The 16,496-nt window shown below is 33.7% G+C and overlaps 2 protein-coding genes across 3 annotated transcripts in view; one reads left to right on the forward strand and one right to left on the reverse strand.

Moving 5' to 3' along the window:
• Positions 1-838: 838 nt before the first annotated feature.
• Positions 839-16,496, forward strand: part of LOC123552952 (sushi, von Willebrand factor type A, EGF and pentraxin domain-containing protein 1-like) — a 28,929-nt gene continuing 13,271 nt past the window's right edge. The window contains exons 1-8 of one of the 2 annotated variants that reach the window (XM_053532984.1): positions 839-1,192; positions 1,432-1,615; positions 2,042-2,152; positions 2,853-3,000; positions 4,031-4,161; positions 4,450-4,623; positions 12,249-12,440; positions 12,810-13,070. In XM_053532984.1, the coding sequence (XP_053388959.1) occupies positions 1,187-1,192; positions 1,432-1,615; positions 2,042-2,152; positions 2,853-3,000; positions 4,031-4,161; positions 4,450-4,623; positions 12,249-12,440; positions 12,810-13,070 (1,207 nt within the window). In that variant the 5' untranslated portion in view covers positions 839-1,186. The remainder of the gene's footprint in view (positions 1,193-1,431; positions 1,616-2,041; positions 2,153-2,852; positions 3,001-4,030; positions 4,162-4,449; positions 4,624-12,248; positions 12,441-12,809; positions 13,071-16,496) is intronic. The other variant, XM_053532983.1, reaches the window with a different exon arrangement.
• On the reverse strand, positions 6,066-9,900 carry LOC123540072 (uncharacterized). The gene is made up of 4 exons (XM_053532985.1): positions 8,364-9,900; positions 7,565-7,717; positions 7,102-7,270; positions 6,066-6,845 (listed from the first exon to the last, which is right to left on the reverse strand). The coding sequence occupies exons 1-4, from the start codon at positions 9,487-9,489 to the stop codon at positions 6,248-6,250; spliced, it is 2,046 nt and encodes a 681-aa protein (XP_053388960.1). The 5' UTR covers positions 9,490-9,900; the 3' UTR covers positions 6,066-6,247.

Below are 16,496 nucleotides of genomic sequence, written 5' to 3' on the forward strand. Positions count from 1 at the left end.
TATAAAAGTGTAATAAACATACTGAATGTACAATACTGCAACGTTTGACATATCATGCACTAAACTGTTCCTTGCTTTAGAGGCCTCATGTTTACTCCATGAAAAGTTTGCCAAGCGATATATTAAGAAAGAATCGTCTTAAAGCCAACTTGGGTGAAGTCCGACCGAGGGTGCTATGGGTCAAGTTTGGTCCAACAATTTGTTTAAAGAGTTTTCAATTTCAACTCTGACAGCCCCAACCATCAGCCAAGCGAAAACATTTAAATAAAATTGAGAAAAACCCACCCAAGGAAATTACAGATTGAGTTTAGCAAAGATTGTGCAAACAATTCATGAAAAGAGGTTGTTCAAAAACATTTATAGTTTTATTTCTCGCGTCCTCTAGAATAAGCGGAACCATCTAAATAAACAAGAAAGGTTCATGCAGGGATGCTAATGGATCAGTCTGGGGAAGATCATCTAAATGAAGTTCTTTAATTTAAAAGCTTTCTGTTCTATTTCAAAGTATGATGGTCACTTAAATGGGTCAAGCAGAATTATTCAAAACCCCGTTAGAGACTCATGCAAGAATGCAGCACGCCAAGTTTGATGATGATCCATTAAGCTGTTCATGAGAAGGAGTTGTTTAACGGTTTTCTATTTTTAGCTCTGGCGTCCCCTTTATAAGCGAAACTAGAGAGTACCATGCAGGAATGCTAACTGAAGAAGCCTGGTGAATATAATATCATCTAAGAAAGTTGTTTAAAGCATTCTTTTCTATTTCAAAGTCTGATGGCCACTTAAATGGATCAAGCGGAATCATTTAAAAATCCTGAGGGAGGTTCGAGTAAAAATGGAACAAGGCAAGTTTGACGATGATTCATCAAGTGGTTCATAAGAAGGAGTTGTTTAAAGGCTGTCTTATTTTAGCTTTGCTGATGCTACAAACCAAGTCCGGTTGCGATCCAGTGGTTAATGAGAGAACCGTTTAAATGTTTCTTCTATAGGCATGGTAGTCCCTAAAAGGGTCCAGGCGGGACCATTTAACAAACTGGAAATATATCCATGCCAAAACCCTACATTCATCAAGTTTGGTGTAATTTTGACCAATAGTTGCAGGGAAGATGTTTAAGTACAAACTTTAAGCACAAAACGAAGAGTACAGAACGACGGACCATCCATATTTGCTAATAGCTAAGCATTAACAATGCAGGTGAGCTAAAACGGTAATGTCAATCGGTCAATGTGTAATGCTCTTTTATAAGTGAACTATTATAACACACTTAATACCATTTTAAACTTTTAATAGGAAAATTAATCTAGAGAAACAAAAAAAAATATTAAAACATTTTATAACATTTCCGGAGAACAAGATATTGAACCTATCGTCCTGGCCGTTTAAACATGCATACGCTTTTCTTTCAATACAATTTGACGTCATAATTTTTCAAGGTTACCCAGAACTACAAATCAAGTGACATTTGCGACATTAGGAAATTTGAAAGTGAGACTGGTTTGTTTGTACAAAGCTGTGACAAGGGTAACGACGGCTCTCAAGTGTGTTTTGTAAGCGATGGAGAACGTACTTATGAATACAAGTGCGTCGAAGAATCATGGAAATTATCCACTGGGACAGGTAAAACATGTAACTGGACCAAACCTTACGTTTTTTAGTGCCATAATAATTACTCTGCATAAAGACCTGCATTAACACTAGAAGATAAGATTGTTGACAATCGCTTTGTAACAAAAACGTTGTTACATTCATAGTTTAAAAAATATACAGACGTTTTAACAGTACTTATTCTAAATATGAATAGCGGAGTAATTCCAATAAACATAGAAGTCAGTCTCACAACTCTTGCTCTCATATTGCTGTTAAGTAGCTTAAGTCATGCTTTTAAATGTTAGTCTTATATGTCTTATCATATTGATTAAAACTCACGATGCTATTATCTATAGTTATAGTATAAACTTTCAGTGAAATGGATCTGTAGAAGTCTTGGTATTCGCAATATTCAAGTCGTGTATTTGTAACATGTTTGTCATGTTTTATCTGTAGATCACCATAGGAGGCAGAGACGATTCATTGATTTGATTGTTATGGGAATAGTTATAATAATTATGACTGTGGTAATTTATTGCTCTGCTTCCGGTAAATGTTGGAAAAAGGGTGAGTCAGAATATTTAAAATATTTGAAATATTTAAATGATCTGAGTCTTTTAAATACCAGAGTGAAGATCTTTACAATGGTGATTACACACATGTGAAGAGAAATTACAAAAGTTGTAAAAAGGTCATTGTCATGTTTTCATGCCACAAAGAAACCACCAACTAAGAGCAGGTTATTTTAAAAAGTAACACATCTAATAATTTTGTATTTCTAAGCATATGTGTTCGGACAATTACCCAGCAAATTCCTTGACAATGAACTTGTAGACAGAAACTTTACTTACTTTTGTATTATCGTATACTGATCAATGCATTTAAGCCGATACATTTTGCAAATGATAAGAGCCAAAGACAGTAATGTAATTGAGAAAAGAATACAGGAATGAAACTGTTACTTAATGTATAATCTTCTGCTGAAAATAAAACGAGAAAAAATTAAACGACGAGAGTTTGTGTCTTTACAATGTTAAGCTTATAGCTTCTTGTATCTTACGGATAAACTTCACTTCAGTTCTTAAAAACTTACATTATGAAATAGAATGGACCATAAGACTATAAGTTTAACTCTAGAAAGATGCCTGTATTTCAAGTGTTAATTGCAGTATGTTGAATTTTTGCCAGTTTTATCTTTTAGTTTCTGACATTTTATTCTTTCCAAAGTCAAAAGACTCAGTAATTATAAATTCAAATTAATGTACAGAAGTAGATAAAGATGAAGTGTATAGGAACCCTCCTGTGTATAAAAACTGTCCCAAAAGCGGAGAGATGTACACGGCCTTAAGTCAGGAAAAGTCTGTGAAGGTAACGTGGGAAGAACCAAAAGCAGAAGACGACGAAGAAGTAGTTAGGTAAGTACAAACGTTTTTAATGTTTTACCGGCAAACTGTTGAATTAAGAATTTGATACAAGTTTTGGCTTTAGCCCAGCGAACATGCATATATGGCCCGGTAATCAAGCTAAAACTGTGGACCGAATTATACGTAGAAGAAATCAAGTAATACATGTTGATATTAGAATCGGATATGTGGCGAATCAAAACTATATATCGGTTATAATGATACTTTCAAAAATAAAATCATTACTGATAAACTGAGATTAAGTTTAAGTTTGAGAAATACAGTCAATACATTATTGCGTAACGGCATTTGCTTACATCGCATATTAACATCAAGTATTAAATATATAAAACAACGTACATTGCTAAAATGTCTTCGCTGGCTTAAAGTAAATCAGTTTATCATTGTCTTTTATCTGATTACAAAGGTGTTTATAATGCCATACAGCAGAATTTGATAAAAATGATGTATAAATGATAGAGAGTAGTTCTATTTTCATTTAGTAACAATATGAAACTATTTTGCAATTAATTTCAGTTTTGTGCAAACTGTGCGTGACTTAATTATTTCACTATTAGTAATGCCCATGCATATTTTAATAGCGTTACGATATTTACTTGATTTTAATTCGTCAAATGCACTTAAAACAACAGCATGGTGGTATATAAATTTGATTATTAAATAACTGTCACAGTACAGCAATCTTTTATTTCAGTAAAGATAATATCTTCTGGTTCTCTAGGATCATTTAGTCAATTCATTATGTTTGTTTTATTAGATTTTGCTTGTTCTGGTGCATCATTACCTGTCACGAACAGAATCAGTGAATTCAAGTCTGCTATAATTTTGCGTGCTATGCTTCCAGAAATTCTTAACAGTGTTAGTTTACGTAAACAATATTTTAGCAAGGCGCTTAAAAAGCAACACATTCCCAACCCCCATTTGTACGGTTAAAAAGATTTGAAATCATTAAATTTAGCTTTTAGAAATAAAATATCGAATAATTCACAAAGGTAATATTATTTATCTATTTATCTTATAGCGAAACCCAAACATACAACAATGGTGATGAATTCAAAGGTAGTCCGGACGGACTAAAGTATATAGTTATATATACTGCAAAAGACGGATATGGTCTCACAGCAACATGCAGCTTTGATTTTACAGTGAAATGTAAGCTGCGCCGTTATATTAAGTTACAACAACAAATCGCTGATTGATATATAAACAAATATATACAAGATAAATTGTTGATTGTCACTGTAAACGGGGTTTAAAGCGACTAACTTTTAAGAGGTCGTAACAGTCTACTGCTATTGTACTGATACGGCTGTGCTTTGTCAGCTTTTCTTCTTCTTGCCAACACGTATAAAATGTCTCAACTGATTCAATATTTATTTACGGAAAATACATTCTTCGCTTTCCCTAGAAAAATGAGTTTTCATTTTATCATTTGTCTAGATATAACATGCGACACCAAAGATCAGCCAATGAACGGACGTCAAGATTGTTCACATGGATATATCTACGGATCACAGTGTGTTGTGGAATGCTATGATGGATTCGAAGTTGCTGATGGTGATACAGCTACTTGCCTGAAAGATAAAACCTGGGACTATACACCAGTTTGTCAGAGTATTTATACATATTTCTTACAAATATTAGTCATAAGGCAGATATATATATGTGACAAGGCATGGGAAAAAGGGGCTTATTGAAGATTTTTGTCGAAATTTAGTTTTTGATGTTTTTTTAGTAATCAATGTCTCCCTGTTATGCAAGAAAAATATTAGAGCTGTTTCAGCGATATTTAAAGAAATATGGTAATTTTTACAATACCACCTTTTCCCAGGTTTTCTGTTATCTTGCAAGTATTTAAACAAACCAATTACTATAATGAAACAACACATTTTATTCACCTTGTACTTGTGTGCTAGCCATTTAAATGGTACATAATATGACAAAGTGGTATGGGAAGGTAACCGCTCAATAATTAGAACTAGCAGATATATATTAACATAATGGTTGCCATGGTAACCGAGTTAAAATCATAAAAATATAAGCTTAAAGGTTTTTTTTATGCTATCAGCATAAAATGTAGACATTGTGATATTTCTACCTATTATTACATGAGAAATAACAAAGTATACCTTTTGTCCTACTGGCAGATAACATTGGAAGTAACTTCTCTTTTAAAAACATATGATGTTTGTTTCCATGTGCATATCTGTTAGTAATTTTTTGTGTACAACTAATATTACTAGAAAAATAAAATTGAAAACACAAAAAAATATGATCTTCATAACTTGAATTCAATAGGTTTATTTCATACCTGCAATAGTTTGTCACTAAAGAATGAACATATCTCCAGTCTAAAATTCTCAACATAATTTTGTTACCATAGCAACAATGAAAATGTGATACATACTAGGATAACAACTTAAAAATAAACAGGATAGCTTTAGAATTCACTCATATCATTATCAAATCATGTTTTTATCATTTTTATCACTTAAATTGAGTGGCAGGTTTTAATAGTCAAATTCAGTTACCATAGCAATCATGCCAATGCAATTATATGAGGTACAAGATTGAAAGTATATACACTATACTACAAACCAGAGCCAAACTTGAAACATATATATCAAAATTTATTAAGAACATTAATCTTGAAATCACTAAGATCTGTATATAATGTCCAAAAATACTTATAATATACTAAAAAATAAATAAAAATTTACATTGTTGTCAGTAGTTAAGCAGTATGTAGAATTAAATAATACATACACTGTGTATGATACACATGTATTCAATTACTTTACCATAGTCTATTTATGCAATGATCAGAATATCATTTTTGTAATTTAATAGTTTCCAGTATGTGATTTCAAGTATGGGTTTCAATTTCAGTGCCATATGCATCACAGTAGTTTCACAAATGCTGTATGAAACATGACAAAAAGGAATATCTGTAGTAAAGTACAACTGAGAATGTATTTCAAATAACTAGGAAATAACAATTAAAAGCACTAGTGAAGTATATACATGACATGTTCCTTTCAATATTTATTTTATTAAATGTGTCTCTGAAATCAATTTTGCTGAACACATGTTTATAAAATACTGTTAAAGTCACCAGTTGATTCTGACATAAGGAATATTGACATCAAAGGAGTATCTTGATGTTCATTGTAATAGTAAGTCAGAATCCAAATCTCTCAGTCTTTTGTACAGAGGCAAGACAAACTCTTGATCTGGCTTACTGTTTGTATGAACACTTCTTCTTCCTTTTTTCACTATCACTCTTAACAGTTATAGCTTCAGGTTTTGGAACCAATGGCTTAGGGCATGAGCTTTTTTCTTTAAGACAATACTGCCTAATTTCATTAAACAGATACCACTGCCTAGATGGATCTAAACCTTTAGGCACAATTACAGAAGGTAACTGACTATCACTTGGGACTGGAGGATTTTTCTTAAAGACATTAATTTCCTGTCCATTGTCACCTGCATATTCCTTAACCAATACTACACCAGGCTTTTCACTTGTCATGCTGAAGTGATGGTACTTTTTCAGAGAAGGAATGCATTTGAAAAACTGACCAAGATATACAGACCAGTCATAAAACAACACTGGTCTCTCACTGTCATTTGCAAGCTGAGGTATATTGTGCCTGTTTTTTGAAGACAGAAGAACACATGTAACAATCTGGTCTAGGGTCTCAACTGTACAGTGTCGCCATTTAGACTTGAATACTCCAAAGTGCCAATCTGGACTAAACTTTGTATGGCCAACTTCCATGAGTGAGAACTCAACAGTCTTGTGAAGCCCAGTCATAGTTCTCCATAGCCCATACCTAAATGAAATGTAATTTTGAAAATAACATAAATATGCCAGCATAGTACATTTCTTTATTTTCAGAATATATGGTAAAGGAAAAATTAAAACATCTCAGATATGACAAGATCAATTATTCTATGATGAAATCTGTGTCCACTGTCTACCCTGATAAAATGTATATTCTAAAATTAATCACTTCCCAAATAGGAGAACTTTTTAGTCCCTAGCTGAGTTATTAGTCTTATGTATGAACAATGAATAAAGTTGCATACCACAATACAGTGTTGTTTTTGTTTTGTCCAGAACAATTGTCCATTTGCAACTGCACATGCTCCTCTCCAAACCCATGGTGCTGAAAATGATGGTGCAGTAAGCTGGTCACACAGTTAGCTCCTTTACCAGTGCAGTCTGCTTCATCAATGAGATAGAATACCTGTGTACCTGGTGTAAAGTATGCCAAAAACTTGAAGACAATGACAAGTAAAGCTTCATAATAACATAGTAATATTATACTACTTGGTCATAATATAACTGTGCCATTCATGTTATAATATGATACTAGGTGAATGTTACTTACAATCTTGTATACTTTACAGAATGACAATATATATCTCTGATATCTAGAATCATACATAAATTTTATGTATGTCATGTGATTAATTGTGTAACATGGAAATCTAGAGAGAGTACACATTAATCACCAGTGTGATATGAGCAAATAATATTATGAATTACCTGCTCCTTCTGAGCACACTCCAAAGCACTGGCACTTCCTGGGAGTTTTGAAATACAAAGGTCCAACTTGTTGTGCATGGTGTGGATAAAATAGCTGCTGGGCAAAGTCAAATGAGTATTGCTGTGTTCCAGGCAATGAACATGGTGGCTGACCTTTATTAATAAAACATATATATTAAAATTGAATCAAATTTACCTATATTTATATTCATCTTCACTTGTTACATGTATTGTATATTATATTGTACAAGAAATTGAAGTAATTCATGTAGCATGTGCATGAATTGGAAAAAAAATATGGTAGTACTGACTAGTTACAAGCCTAGATTCCATTGTTATAATGTTTCTTAAAGATATAAAGCCTAAAGGTAGTTTGAGGGGCACACTATTACATGCCTGGGTTTTTACATCAATTACCTGCATACACTTTTTAAATTTTGTACACCAATGTCCTACACTTTTACACATTGGTGTACAAAATGTGAACATCATTGCAGGAAATTTGTGGTATAAAACTTGGTTGTATTTACAATTTATTATATAATTTTCTACTTATAAATCAATAGTATACAAACCATGGCACACTGTTTTACAATTAATTTACTGAAAAGCCAATTTTCTAGCTAGTTTTCTGTAATTTTTCTCAGTTTTGTTGCAAATCACAAAACAAAGAGGATATTTAGAAAGATTGGTGATCTCATTACTGTACATGTCTTAATCAAAAGTCAACATGATAAGTTTGATTTTTTTAAATTTTTTAATTGAATAAAAGATCTAATTAAATTATAAATAAACAAACCTCTCAGTTTCTGTTCTGGAGTCATCACTGAATATCTCAATTTAGCAGCCTCACATTTTTCCCTGTAGTAATCTCTCTGACATTTTGCTTTACTCAGGTGTGTTCTGTAATTCTCTAAAAGTTTTTCTTTGTCTTCCTCATTTAAGTTTCCACTGTTAGAGATTTCATGTGCATATTTTTGGCATTTAGCACAAAGATCTGTAGCTGGTTTACAAATAACTATGTGCGGACATTGTTGCAACCATATTTTCTTGAATTCAGATAGGCTGACTGCCCTGAAACTATTTTGCTGAGCTGCTTCATTATAAAGAGCATGTATGTCAGCTTTACTCTGATCAGATGGTAACAGTATAACACTTTGCTGTCTGTAATTTGGCAATCTACCTGGTAATGGCAAACCATTAGCATTTGCATAGCTGGACAAAAAACTTACAATCTGTTCAATGTCAGTCATTGACAAAGCATGCTTGGGCATTTTACCTGTATTTCCATGAGTCCTAGGTTTAAGTCCATTTTTATCAAGTGAGGAAGCTATGTTTGCCAGCTTATTCTTACTTATACCATGACAAAACATGAAGGTTTCTCTGCACACTTTTACACCAAACACAAAATATTCTTGTGATACCCTTTCTCTGTCCTTTAGTTGCTGTTTCTTGTTCCTAGCAGATGACCAGTGAGTAAGATCTCTCCTGTGGGCAGACAGCTGCACTTTAACTGTTAAATCAAGTTCATCAGGTGTCATTTCCTTACACTGCATTCTATATTCAATAGCCTGATCAATGTTAATTACCTGACTACAAGGTTTTCCATGAATTTTATGACATCCACAGCCTTTTCCCTGAAACTCACTAACTGCATTATTTTCCTTAATGTCAATATCACGTTCACAAATATCCACTTCCGGTAACTCAATATCACTACTATCATTCAAGTCAGAATCATAATTCTCTTCATCACTGTCATCAAAAACAACATTTTCTCCAAATTGTGGTTCGTCCGAAGACTGAACATTTGAAAAGTATAAATCATTGACTTGCTCAAGTTCACAAATAAATTCTACATCTTGGTCGACAACCAAGCTTTCTGGTATCGAAGACCGTATAGAGCACGTACTTAACTGACTCATCTTAGATATTTTGGATAAACAACTTTACATCTTTAAGTAAACATTACAGCTTCCGGAATCCATGACAACGGTGTCAAGCGTGTAATTATTCTTTTGTGAAAGTTGTATACAGCGGATAAGGGGAACTATCAAGCAATAAGCAGGGCCAGAATTATCGATTTTTCATGTTAAATAGTTGCTGACTTTTTTTACTTAAATAATAACGGGAATTGTATCGGTGTCTGTCAAAGACTGAAAGAAGAAATAATAAGGTACTGTCTCGAGCATGTAAACGGCATCATTACGAGCATAAGATTTAAAAAATGAACATTGTCATCGATTAGCGCCAATTAATTCAGCACGTCATGTTTTCATCACGTTCTCGCAAATGACGTCAAAACTCAACAAGCCCCAAAATGTCGTGGCGTGACACATATGGCTGAACAACTAACTTACATTGCTTGTTTTGGTATAACAAGGAAAGTCGTTCGTGCAGTGACCCTAATAACATTTATTCGTTAATTTATCTTCATTTTAAAGCTTAGATAATCTCAAAGGACATCTTGAAGATGTTTAAATATATTAAGCTGGGTCTTCATCCAAATTTTGTATCAAGTATAATAAATGAAGTGTTAAGTAAAACTCGGCTGTACGGCACTCATCGGGGCCACATGGAAGTGTTTGTTATATCCGAGGTACGCTTTATTTATATAGCGAACATAGTTAGTTCGCTATAAATGAACTGTATAACGAACATCTGACGTATATCAAACAGGACCGAGAAAACTATGAATTGAGCTATTGTTGATTTTTTTTTAATTGCTGTTTTATCAACAAATGTTGTACTTGCGTATTTATATTTAAGAAATATATATTTATTATTTCGATTCTAACAAAGCAAATAATTCGCATTCTACAGTACTACATTTTCAGCGTAATGCGTCATCCGTATCATATGCAGTTACAATTTACCCCCATGGTTAGAAAGTGTTGTATAGCCACTGGAACGTATAGATATATGTTCCATTTTTATTAAAATTTTGAGAAGTATTTATAATCTAGTTATCTAACAGCTTGCAAATTATTTATGAACAGAATAATTAAAATAGGTTAGTTGATTACAAGCTTAACTTTTATATGACGTTACATCATTATGACGTCATACTTTATGTCATACATTTATGACGTCACCGATGAATCATAATTGAGCTACATGTAATTGAATTCGCTCGTAGAGATCAAAACGTGTTTTACGGTCCTACATATAAGTCAGTATGACTTTTTATCATAATTATGTTTTTGAAATGTTGTTTTCAACCGTTTGGCCCTGAAATAATTCGTATGTAATGGAACAGAAATAGAATCCCTTAGGTTACAATGACAGGGGGTGAAATGTAACAGCCACCCATATTTTATCGTAGATTCATGTATAGGCGATTTCACTATATGTGTAAAAAGCAGTTGCTGCGGATCGTGTTAGAATCATCAATAAATGATTTCATATATTTTTTTTTTTAATTTCAATACAGGTTTTTGATATTGGTTAAAACCGAAAACTAGGAAATATTGAATTATATTTCGTTCGGTTAAAGTTTTACTCCCGTCTGAAGAGTATATCTACCGTCAAGGGAACGAAATTGCTTTGATAAATTTGGAAAGTAAATTCATATGATTATCTATCTTGTCATGAAATACAAATGACTACAGTTACATCAGCTTTATCCCACTGAGTTAAATGTTTAAATTCAAAATGTATGCAAATACGAAATGAGCTATTTTTTATGTTTTTATATTATGTTTCCTGGTATTTGGTAGTTTTCTGATTTTGAATATAAAGGTATTTACCTGTGGCATATATTTACATAAAAACATTGCAAAACACCTTTCCCTATTCAAAAGTATTGCAGATAATTCGGTTTTATTAAGGCACTAACATTTCCTTAGTAGAGACGCCAATATTAGTTTGGACGCAGATAGAGTGTAATAAGAACAAATGACGATATATCATCTCATTGCGTCCGGCCAAATGTATACTGAACTGATTTGTTTATATTCTATGAAATATTTATTACGTTTTTCAAGTTAAACAACAGTATACAAAGTGAATATATTACAAATGTAAGTACTTGTGATGCTAAAGATATATTTAAACATTGTTTTGAAAAAAAAATGGAGGTACCCTTATCTTGATTCCTCCTTAAGGTATATGCGTCTTATATTTTTGGGAGATATTGTAAGTTTAGTGCATGTAATATGAATGAGAACAGAATCGCCTTTTTCTCTTTTACAGCTTCTGTAGATAGAATTTCTTTGTACAGTATACACCAAAACGTTTATATCAACGAAAAAGTGAAAAGTTAAAAAGGTGTTATAAAAAAAAGTATTGCCAATAGCCTGATTTGCATGACATAGCTTCCATTGTGGGACGTATTTTTCGAAAGTTGCAGAAGATTTTTACCTAAGTTTACGCATGGATAAATCTGGTAGTAACTAATATTCCATGGTATGCAGAAACTCCAGAATGCGGCATGCCCGCACACATACCAGACTAAACCACCATATTGTAGAATTTTATCTTTTATATGTCACAGAAATGGTTTGTTTCACTTTTCTTTCATATGTTATCAGAATCAGTAGTCACGATAGTACTAATATAGCTCAGGAAACCAGTGAAAATACAGAAACTATGTTTCACAGAAGTGAGAACATGTATTACATTTTATTTGTATTTCTTAGTTTTTCATCAGGAAATTTTCAATTTACTGCTTTATTTTTTAAAGAAATTGTTTGTCAACCACCATTCAACATAACAAATGGAAAAGTTGCATGTGACGACGAGTCGTATCGTTTCGAAAGCGATTGCTCTTTTGAATGCAACAGTGGGTTTTCATTGAGTTTGAATAGCCCTAAAAGAATGGAATGTCAAGCAGATAAGACATGGTCAGTTGTGGTCACTAGCGTTGCTTGTACAGGTATGTAGTGTAAGTAATTATATGCAGCATAGGTCTCAACGTTTGTCGTATTGTTCTTTTAAGTTGTGTTTAACGTCATACCGACACATTTATAGATCAGATGGCGGCTATTGAGCTATTGATGGAATCGTAAAACAAGAGGTGCTCCTCATTGCATGTTTTAAGACACGGGTGGGTAGTTGGGTATACGGTAGCGTGGCTTTCTCACATTGTCTACACCCCAGCGAGGTTCAGCTCTAATTAACAAATTAGAAACTGTGAATTTATAAAGGTAACGGTAATTGGAAATGTGTTATTTTTTTATACATTTTGCTTTGCATATAATAATAGCATATGTCTGCTTGCATAATCGTATCTATTTTGACCCAGATAATGAGCCTCCAAAAGTAGCTTGTTTGTCGCCTCAAATATTTTATGCTGATCGGGGTGGTTTCACAACATCTGTTACCTGGGAAGAGCCGTCGGCTACAGACAATGTAGATCCAGATCCAGTCATAAGAAAACTATCGAATATTTCCCAAGGAGATATACTACCGGAAGGTGATCACTATGTTACCTATGAAGCTTCTGATGACGAAGGGAATACATTGCCAGCGTTGTCGAAATGTACCATCACTTTGGAAGTCAAAGGTACTCTCGTATTTCAAATAATACATATATGAGCCGTGCCATGAGAAAACCAACATAGTGGGTATGCGACCAGCATGGATCCAGACCAGCCTGCGCATCCGCGCAGTCTGGTCAGGATCCATGCTGTTCGCTAATAGTTTCTCCAATTCCAATAGGCTTTAAAAGCGAACAGCATGGAGCCTGACCAGACTGCGCGGATGCGCAGGCTGGTCTGGATCCATGCTGGTCGCACACCCACTATGTTGGTTTTCCCATGGCACGGCTCATTATATATGTAGCAGTAAAGCAATAGAGTTTGTCTCTCAGACTAATGCGTTTCTGAATACAAATCAAGATCAGCTTTTCGATTATTCTCTTCAAATGTTGAAGCAATACCCGCAGATGGGATTGTTTCCCTAACCTAAGCTCACCCTAGAAAATTTATATTCTATAATGTGATATTCTTTTGGCAATATAGTGAGATAAAGCTCGCATAATATTCCATAGAAAATTTGAATGTTAAACAACAACCTTCCTCTATACTTCTGCATTTGTGTATGTTGAAAATATTATCAACTTGCCATTTGTTATTAGATTAGATTATATAATGAAGGAAGATAAATTACCAATTGTTCAATATGCATAGTACACGTTTTTGGTGAAAAATGCGCGATTGAAATATTTAATAGTATATTTTTCCGTTCATGATCCTGGTTAACATAGTATCTATAACATGCATTATAATGGCATTTTCTTTCTGTTGCCAGTTGTGCTGATTATACATCAGTCATGAACTCAACAAGTTACTTGTAAGAAGTCACCCTAGACGTAAAGTAGAGCACTTTGTGTGTCTACTGACAAATAACGTTAGAAAAGTGTAGGTCTTCCTAAATTGTACAAACTCCCAATGTACAAACTCGTTGAAATAATGCTATTCTAATGGTATTTTTTTTCCTTGAAAACCTCGGTTTTCCCAGCTAAGATCTACACGTCGTTTCTTATTCGTTTATTTCTCCCTACTAATTTTCAAGCGGTATTGTATTATGATATGTTATACTTATAAATAAGTTTACCCCAACACTTCTAAAACACACCAATGTTCATTATTTTACAGGAAACACATTTTATTGATCGCGGCCGATGAGGCCGCGATCATTTTGAATAGGACAAGTATATACGTGCTGGGGAAAATATTTCATGATGGACCTGTGAATTCTTTACTTGTGGGTGAAACAGATCTCATAAGCGTAAATACGACTACCTTCTACTGATTATAAAACATACCGTACGATTTGTTGTGAATTAACTGTTGTTGTACTTTTAGTAGTTCAACCGCCACCCTTGTTTAAGAGCAACATTTAAAAAACACGCTTTTTTCATCCTCAAGTAATAAGTATTAAGTAAACTCGCCCAGTTTAATCAATATAAACGCATACATAGAGCGCTTACTTCACCCGATTTACATTTGGAACATATTCACGCGTTTCGGGCTTTATCGTATGTTTAACATGGGATTTTTGAACCGTCCAAAGATGTTGGAAATATTTGTCTCATTGTTTATTTTTTTTAATAAAAATGTTACTGCTTTCATTTTCTACCACTTTTTTCCACCCTTGCCTGAAAAAAATAGTAATGAGTTTGTACACTGTTCAGACAATTGTGCTCTGTTGAAATTTAACCAAACACAAGTTTACCTGCATAAACAGAAAGCGTGCTATGTCACCATGCGCGGATCCAGAGGGGGGGGGGGGGACCGGGGGTCCGGACCCCCTCTGGAAAATCTTTAAAAAAGGAAAGAAGACAAGAAGGAAAGAAAATGTTTTTCGAAAAAGGCAACATTAGGACTGCATGTGAAGTATATGCGGCTGCTGCTACATACGACCCCGACATAATTCATATTATTTATCTAAAAGAAACTAAGAATTTTACCTTCAAGAAAGCTTGATTTTATCATTTTTCCCAAATTTAACAGGTTAGTCCATAAAACTGCCCCAGAATGCAAAAAATGAAGTGCTAAATTTCAAAATTTCCAGTGGGGGGGGGGGGGGGGGCAGGGGATCGGACCCCCTCTGAGAAAATTGGCTGTGTCCGTGCATGGTCACTATACCTGTCCAGTACTGGACATTATGGTAAACACTTCTTTCCTGCACAAATGACAATTTCGCAGCTTCTGTCCGGTTTGTACAAATTTCTGGCCGCGATAAACCATTTGACTTGTATATCAAATTGGAAGACATATCAGTTATTGTAATGAACGCAACATCAGGGCCAGCTTGTAGAGTGGACAAAATACCGTACGATGTGTTAAACTACCCTCCCAGCTTGTAGAGTAGACAAAATACCGTACAATGTGTTAAACTACCCTCCAGTCATAGCAACAACTTTTTCAGTTAGTATTCAAAACGAGCGTAATTCATTCCTTTTGGAGCAAATCAATTATTTTCCCATTTTGAAAGATCAAAACGCAGGTAAACTCGTTCCGTTAAACTATAGAGGTATTAGTTTACGGGCATGTATGAGCAAACTGTAAAGTTTATTAATAAAAAAAAAGTTACACAATGTCTAGAAAACAACAGAAAACTAGCTGACGAACAGAATGGCTTTAGATCGAATGGATCGTGTGAAGATAATGCTTTTACTTTGAACAGTATCATAAAAACTGTTTTTCAGCTTTCATTTAAATGTTAAAGTGTTTAATTTTATAGACAGAGATATGCTGTTATACAAATTATTATTAAATAACAGAAATGGAAAGTTATATAGCTCTATTCTGAATATATATATACTACTACGTTATTATTTCTTGTATTTGGAAAAATAACAGATTAACAGACAGGTTTGACTGCACGACGGGCTTGAAAAAGAACCAGACGTGTGCTTAATTATACTATAATATTGGCAGAAATAAATGGCCTAATAGCTGGTCTATTGATGTTAGTGTTATGTGAATTTACATGTTGTATCGTACCTCTTAGAACGGGCAGATACGTTGGCGAAATCACCAAATTGGGCCAATCTTATGCCCTATCTCTTTAAATTGAGATAGGACATAAGATTGGCCCAATTTGGTGACACAATTTGCATTTGTTACAAGAATAACATCAAGTAACAAGATGTAACATTAAGTAACATGTAAAGGCGTTTAAGTAGTGTTCAGTAGCATGCGCAACATTTTTACTACAGTCGCCCCTTCTCAGACAATCCTACCAGATTAGGAAGACATTTTTTATATTTTTAAGGACTATCTTTGGTGCATCTTACTGATATTTCATATACTGGCCCATACTTATACATGTATATATTCAATCTTCTATGGTGTACCAGTTCAAATGTATTATGATCTTAGCCCATGTATGGTACAGTAAATAAGAACTTGTCTGTTGAGGCGTTTGGTTATCGTTTCATAAATTATGTTAGAAGATATACATTATTAGAATAGTAATATAA

This window comes from Mercenaria mercenaria, unplaced genomic scaffold (assembly GCF_021730395.1).
Source record: "Mercenaria mercenaria strain notata unplaced genomic scaffold, MADL_Memer_1 contig_1927, whole genome shotgun sequence".
NCBI classification, from domain to species: Eukaryota; Metazoa; Mollusca; class Bivalvia; order Venerida; family Veneridae; genus Mercenaria; species Mercenaria mercenaria.

Excerpts from the sequence above, each read along its gene's own strand:
- LOC123540072 (XM_053532985.1), bottom strand. The coding sequence starts at position 9,489 with ATGAGTCAGTTAAGTACGTGCTCTATACGGTCTTCGATACCAGAAAGC. Across the intron at positions 7,718-8,363 it reads TCCAGAACAGAAACTGAGAG|GTCAGCCACCATGTTCATTG; the intron begins GTTTGTTTATTT and ends TTATTAATAAAG. Across the intron at positions 7,271-7,564 it reads AGTGTGCTCAGAAGGAGCAG|GTACACAGGTATTCTATCTC; the intron begins GTAATTCATAAT and ends ACTTTACACCAG.